The following is a 27374-nucleotide window of genomic DNA, read 5'->3' on the forward strand; positions in this document are numbered from 1 at the left end:
TTATCGTTTGCTTAAAGAATAACTCTGGATGATCTTGTTCCATTTTTCAAGAAGATTTGCGTTCGAAATGTCAGCCAACTGTTGCAGTCGAGTCCACTTCATTTCAGCCGTAAATATCTTTGAAATGTACGCATTGTCAGGATACGTTATTTTGGCATGCAAACAACAAATCAACACCTGGCAAAGGCGGCATTCAATGCACATCTAATTAAAAAGAAAAGAAATCAAAATTAACTGAGAATGATATGAACAAGATTTAATATTAATTTAAGCTCAAAGCGCTGAAAGATAAGATATCATATTATAAAATATTTCTCGAAATGTACAAAAAAAAAAAAAAAAAAAAAAAAAAACTGTCTATAAATTTAAAGAATTCACAGAAAAAATCCCTGGTTTGAATCCTTGCCTGAGGGTGACCCTTGAGAAAGTCTTCGGGCCGGATTCATTTTATCTTTCTTTTTGATTCTTTGGCTGTAAACTTAATATTTATTTCTAATTTTAATTTGGTTAAGTGTATGTATGTGTGTGTGTGGCGCTCTAAAAGTTAATCTGTTTCAGTTTTGGTAGCTTAATCTGTTACCAAATTCAGCACATGTATATTTTGGAGGATGGGAACTTGCTTTTTTTTTAAATTAAAAAATATTTTTTATTATTTAATTTAATTTTAATTTAATTTAATTTGTGTTGGTGCTCTAGAAGCCAGATTGTTTGACCTACAGTTACCAAATTTAGCAAATGTACACTTTGAAGGGTGAGAATATGCATTTCGGAGTGGTTTTTTTCAATTTGAAATTAGAATTTTAATTACTTAAAAAATAAGCAAATTTCGATGTTTTCCGCTACAAATTGTAAAAATATTGCCATATAATAATAATGTCCACTCCGTTTTTAGAGTCTGAAAAGTTTTCTTTTTAATAATGCCAATTTAGTTCCTGTAAAATTCTTAAGTCTAGAATTAACTAACTTTTAAAAATATTTTTAATTATATTGTACAACAATATTTTTATCGTTGTGAATGAAATCCAAATCGTTTTTATTATTATTATTCGTTTGTTCAAATAATGAAAATTCAGCTTTCAGTGTCTTTGGATTTGTAAGTTTTTCTTCAGGAACTGAACAATTATATTATTTCCAACAATTATTTTATGAACTGCTTTCAAATGTTATGTAAATTGGTCGTAGATGATCCTTTGCAGCTCAACATTTTATTACAATGATTTCAGATTGCCTTGTCTATCCCGAACTTTTTGAAACTATCCCAAACTTCCCACTTACACATTTTTATTTAAAAATGAAATTAAAGTTATTGAATAAATATTTTTGGCATTTATTTTACAATTTTATTATTTTAATTTCTACTATTGAAACTATCCCAAACTTCCGACTTACACATTTTTATTTAAAAATGAAATTAAAGTTATTGAATAAATATTTTTGGCATTTATTTTACAATTTTATTATTTAAATTATTAATATTAATGCAATTTAAAATAATCTAATCTACACAATATCTAGGAATTTTGAAAAAAACAACAACACTTAATTTAATTCCGATGCTTGTAAAGACATAATTTATGTTAAAACGTTGCGAAAAAAAATATGGAATATTTTAACACCCTGTGTTTTGTTTAAAATTCCATTAAACAGAAGCCAGAACGTATTTTACCCTAATTTTTGATAAAAGAAATTTATATAATAAAATTTAAATTTTAAAATGTATAATAGAATATATAAACATAAAAATTTAACATACTTACTACTTACGTTATTTTTAATAAATATAACAACTTTATATTTTTATTTCCAGTTTTCACCTTCACAATAATAACCTGTCGTGACTCGAGATGGATCGGATTCTGAGACCACATTTCGACAATTCCATTTCATTAAGGGGTGAGAAGCGGAACGATAAGCACATTTGACCTTGCATTTCTCGCATTAGATACTTTTTTAGTTCTATTTTTTTTCACGTGTATGTGAGTGTTATGTCATTTCTGACAGTATTTTATTTTAACTGAATATTTCGTATTGATATGACCAGTTCAAGATATTCCGTATTGATATGACTAGTAAAAATGCTTTCAGGAGTGGTACGAAGAAAATTTTATATATCATTAAATACTGTGATCAAGAAGCAGAAAACGGGGAATTATTTATTCCTTTCACACGTTCTTCGAAACGAGCCAGTCAAATTGCTGACTTTTCTATTAGCACCGACTTCATACCGATAGACAAAACACCCGACGAGAAGCAAGAGATGAACTTTATCAAACTTATGTTTCACCAAGAAAAAAAAGTGAAAAGGGATGTTCATGAAAAATAAATTGAAGAATGCGAGGCGCAACTGTGCAGTGCACAAGCACTGGCCAACGCAACTTGCACCGTTGAAAAAATGTGTTTGCTGCCCGTTGCATAGAATGAATAGCAAATCAAATAAGTTCAAAATTAATTTTTACATAATAATATGAATTCTTAAAACCGGTTTTCTTAATTTAAAAACCGGTTTTCGAATGTGACAAATTTACTTTAAAAAACCGGTTTTTTAAGACCGGGTTTGAAAACCGTCAAACCCTAACTGGCAGCTCGGAGCATTTTTTTTTTTGAAAATTTAATTAATTAAAATTTAAGCGGACTATCAATGTTTTTCCGCCATAATTTCCAAAAACGTTAGTACAAGAATAAATTTTTCAACATTTCAAAGTATAAGAAGCTGTCTTTTTAATAATACGAATTCGTTCAATAATACTAATTAATACTAATACTAATACTTAATAATAATACTAATTAATACTAATACTAATACTTAATAATAATACTAATTAATACTAATACTTAATAATAATACTAATTAATACTAATACTACTACTAATAATAATACTTAATAATAATAATACTTAATAATAATACTAATTTAATAATACTAATAATCGTGGAAATTTTTCTTGAATTTTAACAATATTTTTAAGAATTTTTTTTATTTTTTGCAATAGATTACATTGTTGCCCTGAATTTCAAGTGGCTTTAATTGTTTCATGAAATATTTAATCACGTGATTTTTTTACATTATCGATAGTTAAGGAAAAAAGATTCAGCTTAATATCCGTGTAGTTTATAAAACAAATAAAAAAGTGATGTTACAATATCCCAAAATTTAGAAAATAGATGAACTGGATATTTACTTTTTTAATAGATCTATAAGACTATCTCCATTAGAAAGGCAAGTCCAATAAGCAGAACTTAAGTAAGACAGTTAAAATAACACGACTTTAAAGCCAAACAATTCAGTGGAATCCTGAACATGCAGTTCTATCTAAACAATTTATCTGAACTGAGACACAACCAATATTTCCGGTGAATAAGTTAGTCGAATGAGACAAATAGTAAAAAAATTTTTTTAATGAAATCTACGATGGCAAATTTCAACTTATCGTGTGAGAACATTATTATTTTTTAAGTCATTATTTGTCTTAATTAATTTAAGTCATAAACAAGTTTAAACTAATCACGGGACTTCTCTATCGGTCTCTATCCTTCCTCTCTTTTTATATATATATGTTACCGTTAAAGTATATAATGCAGTTATTTCATAGAATACCTAGTTATTCCATGAAATAACTGATCGTGTCCGTTAAAGTGTGTAATATGTTATTCATTTGGCACTTTAACTAGTTATTCTATGAAATAACTAGGTATTCTATAAATTAACTAATGAGAGACAGTTAAAGTGTAAAATAAACAATTTATCTAAAATGAAATTAAACTAATGATAGACAATTAAAATGAAAAGAAGCAATTTATCTAATTTATGCAGCGTATAAATGGTATTTATGGAAACGTACCATAAAATCATTTGTTACAACAAGGATTACTAAAATGACACTTGGAATTACAAAGAACATTATTTCTAAAAAAAAAAAAACATTTTTTATTTCTAAAACAAACAAACAAAAACATAAATGCAGTAGAGGTGGAAGGTAAATGTATTTGTCGTGCGAGATATATGATATAGACTATTTTACACTTTAACGGGCTGCAGATCGTTATTCTATGAAATAACTAGTTAAACCATGAAATACAAGAGAGTTTTACACTTTAACGGACACGATCAGTTATTTCATGGAATAACTAGGTATTCTATAAAATAACGGATTTCATACTTTAACGGTAACATATATATATATATATATATATATATATATATATATATATATATATAGAGAGAGAGAGAGAGAGAGAGAGTCATGTTAACTCTGGCTAGAAAAACAGGCCTCTACTAACCAGATTATATATCAGATCAAATATCTCTCACGGGCCCTAGGGAAAAGCGCGGTTGAGATTAATGCTTAGAGATGGCTCAAATTACAAGAATCACCCACTAATTTAACATAAACGAATATAATGAACTGGACGAACGGCTGGGCCGCTTTACATCGATGACCGCTATTACAGTACTGAATACACTTTTAATGACGGGAATCAGATAGCTTCTTATTGGCTGTTGAGTGATGACGCGAGCACCGCCAGGATGACGCTCCGTACACTATATATATATATATATATATATATATATATATATATATATCATTTTTTTAAACTTTCATTTTCAATTTTTCTAGCTAGCAAACCAAGTTTTGGAGCTCGACCGATTTTGAGATGAAATAACAGCTATGATGTCAGAGTTCTTTTAAAAACTTCCGTCATAACGTTTTAAAAACGCATCTTCTGTCAAAGAAGCATACGTAATAACAAAGCAATACTGGTAAAAGCAGGTCAACCTTTTAAAAACGCATCTGCTTTCAAAGAAGCATACATAATAATAATGCAATGCTGGTAAAAGCAGGTTAAAAAATATATGCGATTAAAAGATGATGTTGAAAATTGACATTTATGCTTTATTCATTGCCTACGCGATTTCAAGCTTCAACAATTTGTTCCCTACGCATTTTGAGGCTTCAAAAACCTCAAAATAAAACAACATCATGTTCTCACATAATAAAAAAATAATAGAAAATAATTATTTTAAGAAATAGGAATAACCTAAAATGCATCCTCAAATATTGCTAATAATAAAGAAACACACACACAAACGTAGACGCACACACACACGCACGCACGCACAGACACACACAATTTTTTTTTATATACTTATATATACATAAATTTAAATTACTTTTGACAAGTATGCTGAATAAGATATGCTCTAAAGATACATGTCAATTCTTCATTTTTGCTGAATGGAGCATGCTTATGCTATTCAATCTATGGAAGCTCATGAATGTCTTGCATAATTCCAGTCTTTCTTGTATTAGGAATATTTTGCGTGCCTCGCTCTGCTCATAAACAAGTTATCATCAATATTTGAGGCAAATATTGATGATAAACCTCCCAGATGTCATTAATTCCGAGATACTAGTCCATAAGCTTAAACATTTAGCCGTTTAATGGAAACCGCGGGAGTAGAAACTATACCCCATATCCAACAAAAATATTATTTCTTCCTTCCTTCGTATAAAATTGGGACCTTGTGAAAGACCGTGAATACATTGTATGGAATTGGTGAATGATAGTTAGAAAGTATAGATCTTTAGCGTGAATATAGCATTCTTACTGAATCTACCATGTAATTTAGATGCTTTTATGCGGGTCGATTGATACAAAAATTCGACATGAAAATACAGTTGTAATTGCAAGACAACATACCGAATATCATTGAATTCAGTCATTGCTTTATAAATTATTGGTTTACATGCCCACGAAAGTACAGACAGACAGATGGTCAATTACTGGACGGTTTTGGTTAAAATTTGATAAGTATCTCCAAATTTTATCTGCCTTATATGTTCTGAGTTACCGACTTCACAGACAGACATAATGCCAAAAATGTATTTTTCTGACTCGGAGAGATCTGAAATTTGAAAATACACCAAAACTCGAGTTTGAAATTTTTGACGATTACAATACTCCCTCCATATTTCGTATATAAAAAAGTAAAAATTAAGACATATTATAATCGTGTAATCTAATTACTTTAGTCTATGTACCACATTGCACATTATATATGCATTATACAGTGCTGTCAAGGAATGAATTCGTAAACTGAAGTATCATGGCGCACTTGACATATTTTAAGTGAGTCTGTATTGCTTTTGTGCACTTGTTTCATAGACATGGATTGTTAATTACAATGATTCTCAGACATGAGCTGTTCAATTCAATAACAGTTTAATACCCACCTTATATAGAAACACTGAAACATAATAAGACGCTATCAGATTCCAACAAAAGGTTGTCACTAGCAGTAGACAATGTTAATTCAAGAATACATTCAAGCGGTCAGGACTTGCTTTAGAAAGGTCGGGGACCCATTTAGAAACAATTTCAATTAACCATACAGTTTTCCAGTAAAATTCCACCGCAAAGGCCACCCACTTTCTTCTTTTTATGCATTTTTTTAAAACTTTAGTAAATTAAATAAAAAAAGGACTTTGTAGGGGCAAAAACGAAGACTAAAAAATTTAACCTATAATTATTTTTTATAATTTATAGAAAAGAGATTAAAACGCTTGTTTCGTTTTTACACCAAATTGTCTGCACAAAAATTTGTCTTTTTTTATTAATGGAAATATCAATGAAATGGAATAAATGATTTGAATGGAATATAGATATTTAGCAGACTCATCTAATCAAGACGCAAAATCAGGCTGCGAAAACAAATTTCTCAATTTTTGATTTCTCTTAGATCGGACAAAAACTATTTTTTTAAAGATTGTAAGGACTTTGAGCCAACAAGAAAGAAAACTTTATGAAATTTTAATGATCTTTAAGCTTGATGAGAAAAATACCGAGGTCACACACCCTGCCTGCTTCACCTAGTTAAGCCACTGACACCTAGACTGCACTTTGATGGAGATTCCCTTGGGTATGGGCCCAATCTGGGAGTAATCGGCTGAAAGTCAGTCCTGCATGCGCTTACTCTGGGACAAAATGTGGAGGGAATGCGGACTAGACAATATTTTGTCCCCTATTTCTTTGTTCTCCTTTCTCCGATATGGTATACTGCTGAGATTAGATTGTCTTCTGATGACAAGATTACGTAAGACGTCACGTGATTATATTTTAACCAACGTTTATTTATATGTAAGCAGGGTTTAACAATAATCGTATATTCGAAAGAAAAGAAATTTCTCTACTATTTTTGAGAATTTAATAGAGAAAACATTGAGAGATTTTCTTTACTTCGAATGATGTTAAAATATATGACTATTGTTAAACACTATTTACATATGAACAATCGTTGACTGAAAAATAAGGTCACGTGGCGCTCAACGAGATCTACTATACTGTTCTATCATAGGAATTGATCAATATACATTTCATATTTCAAGAAATATTAGCAAACCTTGAGTAAAGATAATTCCAAATCATTGAAATGTCTAAGACTCATATAACCAGCCAAGACGTGACCAAGTGCATACAAAGACTCCAAATCAGGATTCAAACAATAATCTGCCATCAACAGGCTGATGTCCCATAAATATGTTCCATAGTGCATATCTTCAAAATCGATAATTCCGTCAACTACGATGGATTTTTCTTTTCCTTCTGATGGTATTTCTCTTGTGAGAATGTTGTTATGGCTGAAATCACCATGAATAAACCCTTTAAGGAAAGAGAAATTGAATTAAAATATAAAATGAGCATTATGGTGAGCATTATAAACACCATATTCATATACTGTAAAATTACAAAATGCAACATTGAAACTAATGATGCTGATGATGATATTGTGTCCGCGTTACCACGGAAAGGGGGTGCAGTAGCTTCTGAGGGTAAAGACCCCTGAGCACCCGAGGGAAGAAGTCTGATTTCTAGCTCATATGAAGATGAAACTCATACATTCGTTTGCACAACCCCTTTTTACAGGGAGATACATTCACACACCTCACAGATAGAACACAGATGAAGAACAACCATGCCCGAACCGGGATTCGAATCCAGGACGCCAATATCACGGGAAAGATGCTCCACCCCTATGCATGGACGCCGGCATTAAAACTAATAATTGCCTAATTATCTTAGTGACATAACAATCATTGGAAGAGTTATTATTTGTCTCTTTTAATAGCTCACTCATTTGTTTCAAACACCCCTATTCTCACTTTCATTCGATTTTGGTCTGAAAAGGAGTGATATGCAATGAGAAGATTGGCGCTTTTTTCTAGTTCTTTATAGGAGGAATCTTATTTCGATATTAAGATTCATTTTTCTTTCTGAATCGTACTATTAATTCGAAATTTGAATAAAGCTTTGATATATTGCTTAGTAAAAATTAATATCTTATCCTCCATATCTTTTATTTATTTAGTAAAATCACAGCTGACTGCAACACGTGTAAAAACGTTGGAGGTTGCAGCATCCAAAACAGAGAGTAGTAGCCTGTTCGTTCCTCTCCTTATTAATAAACAATCTGTTATTTCACATGTGGTCATAAAGGTGAACATGAGAAAGATACTATCTACAATGTAATTCCAGATATCCAGCTATTCATTCTGTTAAGGAAGGAACACTCTAATGTCTTCTCTATATTGATCAAGCTGTTAATAACCCATCCCTTTACACAGACTGAATTCGAAATCTAATACAGACCGACACATGTGATTACAAAATTCCACACCAAATTTCATTTATCCAATTCATTGTGTTGTAGAATTATCAATTCATATACACCGGATGATTCAAGTGTATTAATGTTTGAAAATTCAAACATTTACGAATAATATAAGTAGAAAGGTAAAAATTGACGCTCTCTATATGATAACGGCGCTCTATATGATAACAAAACCAATAATTAGCATAATAATTGATTTTTTTTGCAAAAACTATGTATTTTATAACAAATATTCAACATGTCGATCATCATTCACCAACAATACATGTAGTCGAGGTGTTATGAAGAGCACTGTACAAATATCTGTAGGTATGATGAGAAAATTGTCGGCGGACGTTGTCTTCTAACACCTCTAATGAGATCGGACGATCGCGGTAGACTTGTAATTTCAGGTAATCTTACAATCAACGTCATGCAATAGGGTTTCTACTACAGTTATAGGATTTTCGATAGCACAAATTCTGCTGCTGTGGGAGTTGACAGACCTTCGGAGTGTGAAAGGGACTTCGTCGGTACTCAACAGGTTAGACGACCAATTATCATCTCCTCCCATTTTTTTGTATTTTTCTTGTTTTAATAAAACCTCATGTCATTTCAAGTATGTGTGCCCATTTTTACCACTATACCTACATTATTCCGTGAATTATTGAATGTTCAAATGTTAATGGACTTTTGAATCACCTTGTTCATAAACATACAGACTGACAGATGGCCAACTCTTTGACCGATGGAGACTAAAATGTACACAAACTTACAGACTGACAGATGATCAACTCAGACCGATTGAGACTGAAAGGTACATAAACATACAGACTGACAGATGGCCAACTCTGACCGATTGAGACTGAAATGTACATAAACATACAGACTGACAGATGGCCAACTCTTTGACCGATGGAGACTGAAATGTACATAAACATACAGACTGACAGATGGCCAACTCTTTGACCGATGGAGACTAAAATGTACACAAACTTACAGACTGACAGATGGTTAACTCTTTTACCGATGGAGACTAAAATGTACATAAACTTACGGACTGACAGATGATCAACTCTGACCGATTGAGACTGAAATGTACATAAACATACAGACTGACAGATGGCCAACTCTTTGACCAATAGAGACTAAAATGTACACAAACTTACAGACTGACAGATGGTTAACTCTTTGACCGATTGAGAATAAAATGTACATAAACTTACAGACTGACAGATGGTGAACTCTTTGACCGATGGAGACTAAAATGTACACAAATTTACAGACTGACAGATGGTTTTTGACCGATTGAGACTAAAATGTACATAAACTTACAGACTGACAGATGGTTAACTCTTTTACCGATGGAGACTAAAATGTACATAAACTTACAGACTGACAGATGGTTAACTCTTTGACCGATTGAGACTAAAATGTATATAATTCTAATAGTAAATGAATATGAATAATTTTATCTATCCAACTATTGACGTTTTTGAGTTCCCTAGACATGAACGGACGAACAGACACACTTCTTATTCAGAAATCTCATCCAAAATTTAATAGCAATTCGCAAATTTTGCGAAAACATCACATAATGAATTTTATGTCAGTAGTATAGTTAGTAGTCTTTATTTTTGGGTTAGTATGTTCATAGTCAGAAAAGTTATATTAAAGTACCTTTTTTAAGGCAACACTAGGACCACCACGGGACGAACTTCGTAATTTTGAGCCACAATTTGATGACGAGGACGATACCTGAGCTGGCACCAGCTCTAAAAACTTCCCAATTACACTAGAACGTTCGGCCCTGATGTATTTATCGTATACTGGACCCGCTTCATAACTGCTCTTCGATGGAATCGGGCCTCAAACCTGCAACCTCAGGTTCCACCTTACCACCAGGCTGCAGCGACCCGCTTATAGTTAAACAGATAAAATAACAGACTAACATAATTCCAACAATATGTTTTTCAGATTAAGGGAAGTCTGAAATATGGAGTTCATCAAACTTATGAAGTATAAATTTTTGGCCATTTTTGACGAAAAAATACAATTTCTATTCAGTTAAATTTAAAGAAAATGCTTAAGAATATATTTTCATTTACAAGTAAAAGTTTCTTAAATGAAATTTGTTTAAAATGACATACTTTTTAGAAAAATATTACCTCTTGGGAGTTTATTGATACTCTTGGAGATTTCGGAAGGATATGTGTCCATCACGTTCTGAAGAAGATGAATTCTATCATCTTGGATAACTTTCATATAAGCTTTAACATCAGTTACATGCTCCAAATTATAGAAAATTTCTTTTTCCTTCAAATCTGGACAGACCAAATCCTGAAATAAGAAAAAATTATAAAAATAAATTTCTAATTTCTAAAAAATTTTTTTTATTAGTGTGCTATAAAGTAGAAAACATATTTTTTAAAATTTATTTTCTTCTTCTTCTTTCTTTTGATAGAAAAAGCTAATGTCTTATAGAAAAATACTCTAAAAAAATTGAAATTTTAATTAAATTTTGAATATTGGGGTGAATTTGTAATTTCATTATAAGCAGAGAAATCCCAATAAATTAAAATTAGAAATAAGAAAGAATGAAATCGTTGTTCAGTTTTTGTAATGAGAAGGCAGAGGAATGTTTTGGACAGATTTATTAACACAATTTATTCGGTACTTTTCTGTTAGTTGGACGCAAGCAAAAAGACGCCAAATAATACAGATCTGCACCTTAAAAATCGTCGCCAAAATGAAAGCGTTGTAACTTTAAGTTTGCGCACAAGTTGCAGCAAGTCTTGGTGATATGTTTCAGCAAATTATTTGGCGACCTTTCACTTGCGCCCGGCAAACCAAAAAAAGTACCATTTATTCTATATAGATTACATACATAGTACTCATCTTCTAACTAAATATACCATTGATTCAGTTCTAAACAAACGTACTACTTAATATAAAATTCACTTTTCTATTTTCAGGGCATTATAGAATCGATAGATTCTTTGACTGAGAGTGTACTTCTCTACTTGAGAGACATTTGAGACATTTTCTGATGCTTGCATTATGCTTTGAACATGACAATTTCTTTTAACATGGGTATTAAAGCATAATTAAAATTTTCTTCTATTCGTTCCGTATAAAAGCCCTCTGGCCATCAGAAAGTGAGTATAAATAAAGTGAGGCCCTTCCGTTCACATCCTGTCGGCGGGGGGGGGGTAATAGACATATTCTCCTTGTATCTTTCATGATAGTCACATGATATATTTAGATTTTATGAGATTGTTATTTTTCATACAGTGAAGCACAGGAGAAATCAGGTTTTGAATCTAGAACCCATCCATTCCTGAGAAGAATTCTGGGGGATCATAAGAAGTCCAATTTCAGAAAATAATATCAAAGTTTGCCACTTAGTAATTTTTGCAAATCAATAGACAGGTAAAAAAAATTGAGTTCTGAATTCTATTTGTACTTGAAATAAATGTTATATAGCTACAGGAATAACAAATGAAAAGAAATTGATGCTTGGTAATAAAAAGCACAGTATGTATCAAAAAATTACCGTTTCAAAGTTTAGTAATTACCGGTTTTTACTTTCTCGTATGCGTAGTATAGAGAAAGTATTGTAATCATAAAAAAAAATGCGAACATGAAATTTTCGAATGGATAACTCAAAAACGCTTTGAGCTAGATAGATGAAATTTGGCATATGGCGTTTACACCAAATTAGCAAAATCCGTTACGGAAGAAGTCTGTCAGTCCGACTATTTGAATATAAGTTAATGTGGTAACTACAAAATGAAGATAGCTAAATAGATAAAATTAGGTACATAGATTCAACATCTATAGTGTAGACACCTGTCAAATTTTGGGCCAAATCAAACGAGAGATTGACCATCTGTCGGTCTGTATTTCAGAAACATGCAAACGCGATAATTCAAAAACGCAGGGATTCAAATATATCAAAACTGGTAGGGATATTATGAATGCAAGTGCAGTTTTGTGTCAAATTTTTATTTCAATCGGTTGGGAAAAATGTGTCTAAAAGACAAATTCGATTTTCGAATACTATTAACCGCATGCCGGAAATTAATCGCCAAATAACACGCCAAAGAGATGAGAGTCTTTGAGAATGTTATCATTATTATAATAACCCTAGTAGTCATTATTACTTTATCGATTTTTTAGTACATTTCATCGAAAATAAGAAAAGTGCCTTAAAAGTCATAAAAGTGCCACATTTTTTTTTTCGCTCTCCAAAAAAATGTTGCGAATTGGCGTACTTTCATTTTTTACCAGCCTTTTTAATCACAAAAATTCAAATAAACTAATATATTGTTTCTTAATATGATATATTTTTAAAAAAATTAGTTGCTTATTGAAAATACCTCAGTCGCATTATGAAACTGAGCAAGCAGGTAACCCCAGTTAAATAAAATATCTGGAGTAATCTGAATGGCAGCAATTGGTGTTCCGGTAAGATACGTCAGAAGATGCACGCCGCATTTTTCATTGGCGTTTGATTCTTTATCTAAAAAACGGGAATGGAATTAAAAAAATTATTTAAGACAAACAAATAACTAAAAAGAAAGGACAAGAGAAAATAGAAGACAAAAAAGTCCGTTGGTAATCGGAAAACATCGTATTTATCATAGTGATTTTTAGCATGAGTTTAGTTTTGAAACCAAGAATGCATCAAATGATCTCCAAATATGTTTTATTAAAAAAATTCTTGGTTACGATATTAAATGTCATATATACATTTATTGCATAATCTTTCCTACACCAGATCGTTATCATTACCTGTCTTTCGTAATATGTTCTAAATCTTCGGTGACCGGGTAGGGGTTTGCTTTGGATATAACCGTCGATCATCAGTTTATAGATCAAATCATCAAAATCAATCATCAAATTATCATCATCAGAAAAATCCAATATTCTGCGATTAAAACTGATTGACCTATAAAATCACTATTTTAGACGAAGTTTACTGTTGAATTTCGAGAGAGAACTTGAAGATACTGTTCCTAAATTTCCGGGGTTCGTTTGGATAGTGGAAATTATATGGTGTGAAGAACGCTCAATCACCAGGCGGCAGTAGCAAATAAAACAACGACGTTTATTTACACGAAGACACACAGGACAGCACAAAGACAACTATATACAGCACAAAAGACGATTATCTTCAGCCGAGACGTGCGGCATACAACAGTCTCTACTGCAGACAGTAGCGCACAGCTTAGTTCAGCACTAGCTTCACTCCGTCGCTGCTCCGCTTATCTCTGGAAGGCCAGTTCTTTATCGTCGATCCCGACTACTCTTCGACTCCACTGGTCCACGACTGCCCGGCAGCTGTGGCTGCTTCCTTTTATAGGTCTCAGGAGGCGGGGCTAGAAGCCTCTCAACCAATCAGGAACGTTCGAGGCGTATCTCCGTTCCTACTGGACGGATCGGGAAAATTCTCGATGTTTCGGGTATAATCTATTTTGGCGCCAAAGTCACCAAATTCATAGCCAAGTCGCCAAATAGTCGCCAAGTTTGTCGCCAAGCTCTGGGACCTCCCATGGAACCAACTATGCTGGAAAGCCGCATCAAAGGTTCGTAACAATACGTTTGCAAATTGAAATTAAGCATCATTGTGTTACCAGTTAAGGAGAGAGAAACTTTTTTACTCCGAGAAAACGGCAGGTGTCTCTCTTTATAAGAGTCGGCGGAGGAGGAGTGGAATGGGAGTGGCAGAAATTATTCTCGATGTTCGTGATGGATTTTTTCCGAACTGTCCTTTTTGTGCGACTCCCTGTTTTTGGCGCGATTGTTATGGGTGTCAAGACTGGGTGATTCCGAAAGGAAAAGAACGAGAGCCCACTTAGCCGGATCGGTCAGTCGTGACGGACAGTTCTTATTCAATGTGTTAGAAAAATAATATTACTAAATCGAGAATCTTTGTTTCATAGCGATTTTTCAAATTGTTAAATAAAATAAATTTGTATATAATCCTTGTTTGGGTTAAACAGCTATGACTTGGTCAATTTTACTCATTAAATGTTGGATTTTTTTAAAATCGTATGTTATAGAGAGTCAAAAATTTTTTTTACTAAATATGATTAAAAGGACTAAAAAAAGTAAAAATTCGTTACTTTGCAGAAAGACATTTATGAACTGAAAACAAATAAATTAAAATTCTTTCCACCATTTGTAAAGTATTTATCCAGTAGGAACTATATATCTGTACCTAGAGTTAGCAACTGAGCCATGATAAGAGAGGATACCTTCTATATAATTACCCATTTGAGCTTTTTTCGATTTGGAAGGATTGAGAGAGAAATCCTCCCAAGAGAGAAATATTTTAAACCTTTTTGTTTTAATTGTCAATATGTAATTGTACACAAAAGTTTCTTCCGATTTGGACTAAAAAAAAACTTTGAGAAGAATATTGATCTAGACTATGGATATAATTAAGATTCGAACAGCGAAAGTAAAATTTAATAAAAATGCAAAAGTTTCGAACCTTTACTAAGCACTCGCACATTTTCCACTTTCCAAGTGCTCCCTTCAAGATTTTTTACTGGTACTGGCACTCGTAATCCCTTCCTTTGCAAGTGATGGAGTGCTACATGCATCGAATCTAAAATGAACAAATGCTTTTTTAAATAGTAACAGTGATGCAAATATAAGAAAAGTGTGTGAAAAAAGAAAAGTGATATTAAGATAAACATTTCCAAATCTTAATATAAACAAAAGCCTTTATGGCTACGCATGTTTATATGTATGTTCCACTACAGGGTCATCTTCAAATAAATTTTTCACACTTATTCGGTGTGACAAGTAGGGCTGTGTCGAATTTCGAAAAATATCGATCTATCTGTATCATGATTAATGGTTCACGATGAATCGCTATCGGTTCCCTAACTGAATGAAACCATTATGAAAAAATAATTGCAGTTATCAGAAGGTTGTTGACTGTCCTTTGTTTAATGACTAAATATTCATCTTCAGAAATAAAAGCAAAAAGGATTAATTCAGATTGAATCTCCAATTTTCACAGATCGCATTTTCACACTCAAGCGTACTTATCCAGTTTCCGATATGTGTTATATTTTCGATACTTAAAGAATTTTGGATAGTGGTCGAATTTGCATGACTATTGAAAATCAGTTCTGGCAATGTTTTACAAATGTCTTGAGGGGGGGATTTCAAGGCATTGTTTTGCTTATCGGTGGAAAGTATGTGTTGTTCTTTTCTATTTAATCTGTACGCTTTTCTGTAGTATGCGCTTTTTTATTTCAAAAAGTGTATAAATTTTCTTGTTTTATATTTTTAAAAAAATGCTCTTTTCTAATTTCATTACATATTTTTTATTGCAATGTATTATTTTTTTTATTTAAGATAAAGATTATTTTTGATGGATAAATTTTATTACTCCAATTCATTTCACGTCATGTTATTGAATTATATGCCTTATATGCCGCGTTTTGTTTAAATTTTCACGCAGTTTAAAAGAGTTTTCTTTTCTTTCCTTTTTATATTTATGTCCCTTTTTTATTTTCAAATACACAGTATTTTGTATTGATTTAAAAATTCCTGCATTCATTTGGCTTGAGAAATTATTATTATTATTATTATTTTAATGTAAAGATATTTTAGTGGTGAATTTTCAATCTTTTAACTATTTTTTTATACTTTTTTTTCACCCTTCACTTTAATTTTTAATATTTAATTTTAATTTCTTTTATTTCATTTGAAATTTTATATGCCAAAAATGTTGATAGAATATTTAGAAATGAAAAATAATTAGCTAGAATTTTAATATTCAGAAACACAGCGTTATACTTGAGAGCTGGTTATTTTTTTCTTTGAATTTATATTAATGATAATATATAATAGCATATTTTTCTTTTATTTGAACATGTTCAGGACCTTTCCTAAAATTTTTAATGTATTACATCATTTGTACGAAAAATAAATTTACCCTCCATAATATTTGTTGTTAATGTTTTACTCATTTCAATAAATTCAATGATTAATTTTAGTTTTATAGCATATTCTAGTGCATATTTAAATGAATTCTGCCAATAATGCTATTAAAATAAGAATAAAAATTTATGTAATTCATATACAAAATTAATTTTTCAAGGCATCAGATTTTGAATTCACAATTTATTAAAACTGAAACGCTATATTATAAATTGCAACATGCAGACATTGCTTTAGCACTGCCACACTTTATTAAAGAGGTTTTTACACAATTATTTTCTAACTGTTTTTATTCAAAAGAAAACGAATATTTGTATTATAGTAATTGAAACTTTCTTTTATTTGGAGTCGTTTTGATCAGTCAATATGTTAAGAGATGATATTTATAACTTATAATAGACATAAATAAATAATGATATCACGATATATCGAAGCATATCGATATGCGTTGAACGATATATGGCGTTGATAAAGTTCGGTCATTGTCCATCCGTAATGTCAAGAGAAAGAAATGTCGTAAGTTTATCAAAGTGCTATTTATTTGTGGTTTGTTCGTTCAGGCCCATTTGAATGGCAATGAGCGAGCATTTCATAATGTTAATTAATATACTCAAATATTGGTGTATGTGAAATTTAGTTAAAGTTTTACATATAGAACTAGTTATGTATATAGTTTTAAGATTAGAACTGGAGTTCTGAATCAAATAACAAATTAAATCCATCTAAGCCCATTGTCTACCTGAATATTTGTGGCATATAAGCTGAACGTGGTTATTCAAAACAAGTGATCTAGATAAATGAATTTTAGTACCTGGTCTTGTTGCCATCAGGGCCGATCGATCTGTTTCAAGTTTCTGATCTAACCGTGGGGGGAAAATAGTATGATAATCTACTAGATAAAGAAAATCTACTAGATTTTCTTTACGATACTATGAAGAGCAAGTTTGAGTCTTTTCGCGTTTTTGATGCAAAAGCCACCTCTGGCTATACTGCGCCAAATTTGTGGTATAAAAACATTCTTATTAATCTATACTTATATAAAGCTCAATGTGTGTGTGTAAGTGTGTGTGTTGGCGCTCTACAGGCCATACCGTTTGACCTACGGCTACCAAATTTGGTACATGTATACCTTGGAAGTCGGGAATGTGCACTTGGGGTCCTTTTTTTGAATTTTTAATTAGAATTTTAATTATTAATTAAAAAATAACTTTCCCGCCAAAAAAATCTTACTTTTCCCCACCGCCAAATGAGTAAAGCATCAGTTTTTCCTCCCACGCTAATGAGGCTAGGCTTAAGATTTTTCGGCCGATTATTCCAAACGATTCTGTTTATTTTCTTAATTTTGATGCATTTAAAATTAAACATTGTTAATGAATCGATCTTTCAGATTCATTCTGAAGTACTTTTGAATTAAAATACAACAGAATAAAGGAAATTAAAAATTTCTAATCTGCATAGAGTTACCCCAACTGGCGTAGGAAAATTCACGCATTTGCGTTACCGTAACTGGCCTTGAAAATTCACGCATGCGCATTGTGTTCTGATTGTTGACAACGGATTCAACGGATTTTCAACGGATTCGGACTAGATTTAAATTATTTTTAGGTTAGTTGTGTGCTTTTGTAATTAAATTGTATTTATGTTAGTTATATATTTTTTGTATATGCTTATAAATTTAAGTACATCGTTTTTTAAGTAGTTTTTTTTAAACCTGTTTTCGACCGATTATTTTAAACGATTCATTTTATTTTCTTAGTGTTTGATGCATTTAAAATGAAACATTGTTCATTCATCGATCTGGTCATGATGAATCTGAAAAATTTTTGTTGACAAATTCTTGACATATTACATAAATTAAGAAAGACGTTCTTTAGTGCTCATAAAGTTTAAACGCTCAGTGACTCTGTTTTCAGTAATCATATTACAAAAAAATACTTCCTTTCATTAAAAAATATCATTATATTAATTGCAGATTCATCCTTTCCACTTTAATTTAAAGTATAAATTCTACGAGAGGTAACAGAAAATGAGAGAGATACATATTACATTATGACTGAAAGCCTTTATAATATTATGAGTGAATTATACGACTATCAAAATTTGAAGTTTTAAAATATTTTGATGAAGAAGCTATTAAAGTAGGAATTGCATAAAATATTTAATTATTAAAATTTTAACAAACATTAAGTTTGGCGAACCGGCTGGTCGCTAAAGGCGGCTAGTTTATAATAAAATATGAATTGCAGACATAATTCCAATGCATAAAATGAGCAAAACACTATGATGAGAGAATGATAATAAAAAGTACGACAGAAACAAGCAGGAATCGTTAAAATGTTAAAATGTTTTTATAAAAAAATTAGCATCTTAATAAATTGTATCATTATTACTTTTTTTATACTTTACTATATATTTAAATTCAAAAATTAATAAATTTCAATCAAAAATATTTCTCCAATTGATCCTTAAATCCGATTGGTAGATTTTCCAACGTGCCTTAATTTGCTATCTCTGAAGTTTGTCGCTAGCATTAACTCTCTGCTTAAATCAATGATTGTGATTGCAGCAATTAATTTCAATTCTTTAAAAAAATATTACCAAAATGTCCAGCAATAGAGCTTTTTGTAGCATTAATGATCTTCAGCGTGTATCCATCCTCTGATACTTCATCAATATAGGGATTTTGATGCTGGTTTGAAATCTAAAACCAAAAGATTTATAAAAATTTAAAGATTTCATTAGTATAAAAGAATTAAAGGGGAAAAAATATTAATACAATAAAGGAATCAAAACTTTTAATTTGTTCATAGAAATAATTTTTCAAAGACAGTAACATATTTCGTGAAAACGATTATTCTCATTTCAGTCAAAAGCACTCATTTATATTTTAACTCAAGAGTCATATCAGCACTCATTTCTAAAAATTTTGGTGAAAGACAATTTTGATGAAATTTTGTGGCAACACTTCAGACATTTATTCACATCATGTGACGTAGAAGTTTTCAAAACTTTTAATTTGTTCATAGAAATAATTTTTCAAAGACAGTAACATATTTCGTGAAAACGATTATTCTCATTTTAGTCAAAAGCACTCATTTATATTTTAACCCAAGAGTCATATCAGCACTCATTTCTAAAAATTTCGGTGAAAGACAATTTTGATGAAACTTTGTGGCAACACTTCAGACATTTATTCACATCATGTGACGTAGAAGTTTTCAAAATTTTTAATTTGTTCATAGAAATAATTTTTTAAAGACAGTAACATATTTCGTGAAAACGATTATTCTCATTTCTGTCAAAAGCACTCATTTATATTTTAACTCAAGAGTCATATCAGCACTCATTTCTAAAAATTTCGGTGAAAGACAATTTTGATGAAATTTTGTGGCAACACTTCAGACATTTATTCACATCATGTGGCGTAGAAGTTTTCACGCGGCATTTTTAATTTGTATGATAATCAGTCGTAAATATGTTCTTGTAGCTGCAAGTGATGTCCAATTTGAAAATTTCTACAATGAATCGTTTTATTTATTTATTATTTTCTTTTGTGGGCGAAAAGATGTAACCACACCGAAATGTATTGACGTATAAATATGTGATGAAAATGTGATGTCATGTCAAGTTATCGAGAAACGGTGCAACATGTTTGAGAATGAATGTATTGACGTATAAATATGTGATGAAAATGTGATGTCATGTCAAGTTATCGAGAAACGGTGCAACGTGGTTGAGAATGAATGTATTGACGTATAAATATGTGATGAAAATGTGATGTCATGTCAAGTTATCGAGAGACAGTGCAACATGGTTGAGAATGAATGTATTGACGTATAAATATGTGATGAAAATGTGATGTCATGTCAAGTTATCGAGAAACGGTGCAACATGGTTGAGAATGAATGTATTGACGTATAAATATGTGATGAAAATGTGATGTCATGTCAAGTTATCGAGAAACGGTGCAACGTGGTTGAGAATGAATGTATTGACGTATAAATATGTGATGAAAATGTGATGTCATGTCAAGTTATCGAGAGACGGTGCAACGTGGTTGAGAATGAATGTATTGACGTATAAATATGTGATGAAAATGTGATGTCATGTCAAGTTATCGAGAAACGGTGCAACATGGTTGAGAATGAATGTATTGACGTATAAATATGTGATGAAAATGGGATGTCATGTCAAGTTATCGAGAAGTGATGCAACATGTTTGAGAATGAGAGTACTGATATTGAAAATGCTAAGCACGAGGGTAAACCATCAAATATAACAAATTCTGATTCGCTGCTCTCGTTGGAGGGAATTTCTTTACAAAAGGTATTGAAAATCTTGAACCCCGCCCTCACAAATGCTCAAATAACGGTGGTAATGACGTCGAAAAGTAGAAATTGCATGAAACGTAAGGATAAAAATAAATTTATAGTAAAATTTTTATTGTTTTGTTCTCTTAAGTAGCATAACTCACTTTTTGACTGACACTTGTATTAAAAATAGAACACTTTTAGTCATAAATTAACAGATAAACAAATGGGCGGATAAAATGCCTTCAAAATTATTAAAGTCAACGGCACGTAGATATCAGTAAATGGATTTTTTGGCCCGTAAATGAGATAGGTAAAAGTCTTTGCATATTTCAAGGTTATAAAAACCCTTTCTTGAAGTCATAAAATTTAATTTTAGATACAATTTTATCCCAAACTATTCCATTTCATTTTAATTGAATGAACATGTAGCATCACACCATCTGTTTCTTATCAAAATCTCCTAGGAGACAGAGAGAAAATATTATGTTATTATTTTAGTATCCTCCTGTATATAATGGATAGAAACTAAAATGAAAGATGGTACTTAGTATTAACGCCACCGCAGCTGCAGATTTGGCGGTTTTTAAGTGCTGCCAATCACTTTCAAAATTCAAAACCAACGGATTGATCTTTATTGGCTCATTAGCGCAAAAACCGCCAAATCTGTATCTGCGGTGGTGTTAATACGAAAGTACCTGAAAGATCATAAAGTGCAGATGATATTTAAAATAAAGTGCAGATGATATTTAAAAAAAGTCAGCGGGAATGACTTCCCAAAATGTTCTCGCATAAACTTTAATAAAGATGTTATCCCAGATAATATATGGTGTAGCAATGGCGTACAATAGTTACGAAATATTAACTTTTGTCGTGAATTTAGCATTGCTATCAAATCTGTCGTGTGATCCTTGGCGAATTATTTGGCGAGTAATCCCTTGAATGCGGTTAATTCTATCCAGAAATAGAATTTGTGTTTTAGATGCGTTTCTCCTAATCGATCGGAACAAGAATTTGCCACGAAACTACACTTGCAGTTCCAAAATCATACACCAGATTGACATATTTAATTCACCGCGTCTTTGAGTTATCGCTTTTACATGTTTCTAAAAGTACAGATCAACAAATGGTCAATCCCTTGTTGAATTTGGCTCAAAATTTGTCGATACTATATAGATGTTAATTCTGTATATAGATAATTTTACCTATTTAGATTTCTTCTTTTTGTAGTTATTGTGATAAATTATATTTGAACAATCGAGCAGACAGACTTCCTCTGAGCAGATTTTGCTGAAAATTCGATAACAATCTTCAAATTTAATGTAAATGCTGTATATTCAATTTCGTCTGTCTAGTCGCGTTTATGAGTTATTTTTGTCCCAGACAGGCAGACAGACAGACATTTTCCAAAAATATGTTTGCCAAATTCCGGAAGATTTAAAACATGGAGATTCTTCAACTTTCGATTTCTTTGATGAGTACTATATTTCCTCAGTACTATGTAGATGAGGGAGCAGTAAGTGCCAATGAATCAAGCTGAGTTTCACTTAAAGGAATTTTTTGATGAGTACTATATTTCCTCAGTACTATGTAGATGAGGGAGCAGTAAGTGCCAATGAATCAAGCTGAGTTTCACTTAAAGGAATTTTTTGATGATTACTATATTTCCTCAGTACTATGTAGATGAGGGAGCAGTAAGTGCCAATGAATCAAGCTGAGTTTCACTTAAAGGAGTTTTTTGATGAGTACTATATTTCCTCAGTACTATGTAGATGAGGGAGCAGTAAGTGCCAATGAATCAAGCTGAGTTTCACTTAAAGGAATTTTTTGATGAGTACTATATTTCCTCAGTACTATTTAGATGAGGGAGCAGTAAGTGCCAATGAATCAAGCTGAGTTTCACTTAAAGGAATTTTTTGATGAGTACTATATTTCCTCAGTACCATGTAGATGAGGGAGCAGTAAGTGATAATGAATCAAGCTGAGTTTCACTTAAAGGAATTTTTTGATGATTACTATATTTCCTCAGTACTATGTACATGAGGGAGCAGTAAGTGCCAATGAATCAAGCTGAGTTTCACTTAAAGGAATTTTTTGATGATTACTATATTTCCTCAGTACTATGTAGATGAGGGAGCAGTAAGTGCCAATGAATCAAGCTGAGTTTCACTTAAAGGAATTTTTTGATGAGTACTATATTTTCTCAGTACTATGTAGATGAGGGAGCAGTAAGTGCCAATGAATCAAGCTGAGTTTCACTTAAAGGAATTTTTTGATGAGTACTATATTTCCTCAGTATTATGTAGATGAGGGAGCAGTAAGTGCCAATGAATCAAGCTGAGTTTCACTTAAAGGAATTTTTTGATGAGTACTATATTTCCTCAGTACTACGTAGATGAGGGAGCAGTAAGTGCCAATGAATCAAGCTGAGTTTCACTTAAAGGAATTTTTTGATGAGTACTATATTTCCTCAGTACTACGTAGATGAGGGAGCAGTAAGTGCCAATGAATCAAGCTGAGTTTCACTTAAAGGAATTTTTTGATGAGTACTATATTTCCTCAGTACTACGTAGATGAGGGAGCAGTAAGTGCCAATGAATCAAGCTGAGTTTCACTTAAAGGAATTTTTTGATGAGTACTATATTTCCTCAGTACTACGTAGATGAGGGAGCAGTAAGTGCCAATGAATCAAGCTGAGTTTCACTTAAAGGAATTTTTTGATGATTACTATATTTCCTCAGTACTATGTAGATGAGGGAGCAGTAAGTGCCAATGAATCAAGCTGAGTTTCACTTAAAGGAATTAGGATTCTTTTCCAGGTTCTATGATGAGTTAGATGGAGAAATTTCAATGATTCAGTGCTAATATTTATGGCACTATATGTGTTCACGCGAATGTCGCTTAACGCCAATCTTGGCAATCTTAAAATTACGGCAACCCCATTACCCGCCCTTCCGGTCGAATCTTCCAGGGGTTCATTAGATAGAAGGTTGACCCGCATCGGCTCCCCAGTTCCAGCAAAAGCTGTAAACAACTTCAGTTTGTAAGGTTAAACGAAGCCAACCGCAATGCAATACCGCAATCAGCCATGTATTATATGATCTACTCACTGCAAAGGGAGTGTATATTGTGCAAATAAATAAGTTTAAGCAAAAGTACAATCCACTGCTCACTTCGAATCACCAATATGTTTTTAAAATTTTATCACTTAGAACTCACCATGGATTTGGGATTCATTCCTTGCAGGTGGAATGGATTAGGAAAGGATTGTGATCAAAATCTGGAAATATACTCTAAACATGCTCATTTTGTATATATTTGGACATTACATGAGCAGAGGAACTAAAAAAAGAACGATTTTATTTATTATTCATTTAATTAAAATCCAAAGTAGCGTTTCATAAAACATTATTTGAAACTGCAAAGTGAAGAAGTGAACGCTCATGGATCAGTTATCAAATTAACATCCCTTGTTGATTTTTTTAAATGTTTGAACCACTTTATTTGTAGAGAAAGATATCAGAAATAATTTAAAGAAATCTGCTGAAAATTATTCGGCTCATTTTGACACATACGTGGAATGATTTTTTTAAGAACTTGTCTACTAAACCCTAAAAGAAGAATGCATTGTCTTTAAATGTTTCTAAGTCTTTTTATAAATATTGGAAAATTAGGGAGGATTCAGTACAGAGGTAGTATCAACTAGAAGGGGTTGTCATATTCCCAAGTTAATCAGAATAATTATTTAATTATATTAGATATAATGCTCATTTTCTCCTTCTTAACCCCCTTTATCCTAAAGTAGAATCTGACGTCATGTAAGTTTCCAAAGCTGTGCATGCTTCAAACATTTACGTTACATGTATTCTATATGATTGAAGATCCTTCTGATGATGTTGCTAACATCTTTCATGTTCTAGTTAATTATTTACTGTAATGTCTTCATGTGTGTGTAATTGTATAAATAAATGCTTTAGATATTTCCCAATATCCCCTGCATACATCTCTAACCGATTAATAATTATTTGCTAATTATCGAATTTCCATTGCAAAGAATGCAACTCGATTGGTTTATTTACATTAACGTCTCGTTTTAAAGCAACACTAGGGCTATTTGGGGACGGACTTCATAATTTTGAACCGCCGTCAGATGACGAGGACGAACCTGAGCTGGTACCTCCAAACGTCTTCACCACACCAGCGAGAGGATGTTTGGCCGCGGCGGATATTGACTACATCAGACCCGCCAACCCGACAGCTCTTCGGTGGAATCGGGTCTTGAACCTAAAAATCCTCTGGCTCCGAAGCCGAGAACCTTACCACCAGGTCACCAGACCCTCGGAAAACCGCTGGAATTGCTCAATTTTGAAAACATGGTACATACTTTCTATATGTATATTATTTTTGCATGCAAATAGTTTTACTTACCTGAATATAGAAATTTTGATCATTAAAACTACCCATGGGTTTTATGCTTGTCACTTCCAATCCGTACATGTTTCGTACCATCTCAACAGCTGCTTCTGCTGATATATTTGGCTTTAAGATATTGTCAATATCCATTTTGATCAAATAATCTATAATAGAAAAAGGAATAAATGCTGTAGGACGTTGTTGTAGTAGGTAAAATACATATCAAGAAGCAGTTTTTGCAAAACAATATGGAGTCTAAAATGAAAAAATGTAGGTGGAACAAGTAAGTATAAATAACCACATAATGCTACTAAGCCCTGCCTATTCATAAGACATACGGCTTAAATTTCAATGACGAACCGCCACGACAGCATTGGCAGGAACGAATTTTTCTTAATTGTTTCGTTTTCGGTTATTTTCGAATTTTTCTTAATTGTTTCGTTTTCGATTATTTTCGAATTTTTCTTAATTGTTTCGTTTTCGGTTATTTAAGGTTGAGTCGTAAAGAGCCATCGCCGGCACGATACAACCCTTTTATGGAAATGGAAATATGTGCGTTAACCAAGATACATGAGCAAGTTTTCGAACACTCAGCACTGCAATTTCACTCTTCTTCACAAATTCTTTCCATTAAAAATGAATCGCATCTTTAGCAATCTGTTTTAATCCGTACCTTTTATGAGCAATTTACGACTGATATTTAAAATTTTTTTAGCCATTTTTAAACATTATAGATGCTAAACATCCACAGCACCTATTTGTATTTTTCATTCGTGTTTTGTAAGATTTCTCTTTGAAATGTTTCTTTTTATAAGTTCACGCAAGTTATTTGATTTTTATAGAAGAGACAAAATGGTTTGTTTAGATTTGTATGCTTGCAGACATTTCATTTAAAAATGATCAACGTATGAGGAAATGCTTCTTATACAGAATATTGTAATAATTATGATACAGCCACTGAATACAACGATTCATATGCATACAGTCCTCTAATAATTTTTTGAAAGTAACATCACTTATGGAGGTAGTTTGGTTATTTTCGAATTTTTCTCAACTGTTTCATTTTCGGTTATTTTCGAATTTTTCTCAACTGTTTCGATTTCGGTTATTTTCGAATTTTTCTCAATTGTTTCGATTTCGGTTATTTTCGAATTTTTCTCAATTGTTTCGGTTTTCGGTTATTTTCGAATTTTTCTTAATTGTTTCGGTTTCGGTTATTTTCGAATTTTTCTCAATTGTTTCGTTTTTAAAAATTTTATTTCAATTAATAAAAGACAACACATGATATCCACATAAAATTATGGATCCTCGGTAAGGTTGTGAATACTTTGCATGGCATTGGTGAACGATAGAATGAAATATAGATCTTTGGCGTGAATACAGCATTTTTAATCTATCGTGAGAACATCCATATTGGACACTTTATTCCCGACCGATTGGCAAAATTTGACACAAAACTACAACTGTACGCACAACATAACATACTGTATTTCGTTGATATAAGTTATTGCTTTTATGAAATGCTGCGTTTAAATGCATGGGAAAGTACAGACCGACAGACAGTCCACGATTTGATGGATTTAGTTCAAAATTTTATATAAGTATCTATATTTCAAATCCTAAACATGTGAACCAAATTTTATTTACCTAGCTCTTTGTGTTTTGACGTTGTGTCTGCATCGTTGAAATTCAATAAATTTGACATACAATAGAAATATTTAGTTGCAACAATAAGCGTTATTCTCTCTGTATGTATTTTTTTTAAAAAACTGTTATTTTTTATTATGCTATTTATTATATTTATTATCATATTTTTACTATATCTTTCATTTATTTTCCATATTTTTTTACTATATAGTTCAAAAAAATTCTTACATTAATAACTTTTTGGCATTGAAAATTATAGATAAAATTTAAGTAACTATAGAATATTGTAAAGATATTAACCTGAAATTATAGAGTTGAAAAATAATTTACTCACTTATGCCAAAAGAGATTTTTGTAAGTAAACTCCACAGAATTTATAGAAATGAAG

At 31.8% G+C, this 27374-nt stretch overlaps 1 protein-coding gene across 1 annotated transcript; it reads right to left on the bottom strand.

Moving 5' to 3' along the window:
- LOC129987520 (hydroxylysine kinase-like) lies at positions 1-27374 on the bottom strand. Its single transcript, XM_056095491.1, has 8 exons — positions 27321-27374; positions 25355-25503; positions 19215-19317; positions 15151-15267; positions 13031-13173; positions 10817-10988; positions 7401-7660; positions 1-204 (listed from the first exon to the last, which is right to left on the bottom strand). The coding sequence occupies exons 2-8, from the start codon at positions 25487-25489 to the stop codon at positions 1-3; spliced, it is 1134 nt and encodes a 377-aa protein (XP_055951466.1). The 5' UTR covers positions 25490-25503; positions 27321-27374.

Source organism: Argiope bruennichi, chromosome 10 (assembly GCF_947563725.1).
Source record: "Argiope bruennichi chromosome 10, qqArgBrue1.1, whole genome shotgun sequence".
Classification (NCBI taxonomy): domain Eukaryota; kingdom Metazoa; phylum Arthropoda; class Arachnida; order Araneae; family Araneidae; genus Argiope; species Argiope bruennichi.

Coding starts and splice junctions, on each gene's coding strand:
- LOC129987520 (XM_056095491.1), bottom strand. CDS start 25,489: ATGGATATTGACAATATCTTAAAGCCAAATATATCAGCAGAAGCAGCT. Junction 15,268..19,214: donor CTCTATTGCTGGACATTTTG/GTAATATTTTTT, acceptor TGTTCATTTTAG/ATTCGATGCATGTAGCACTC. Junction 10,989..13,030: donor AGTTTCATAATGCGACTGAG/GTATTTTCAATA, acceptor TTCTTATTTCAG/GATTTGGTCTGTCCAGATTT.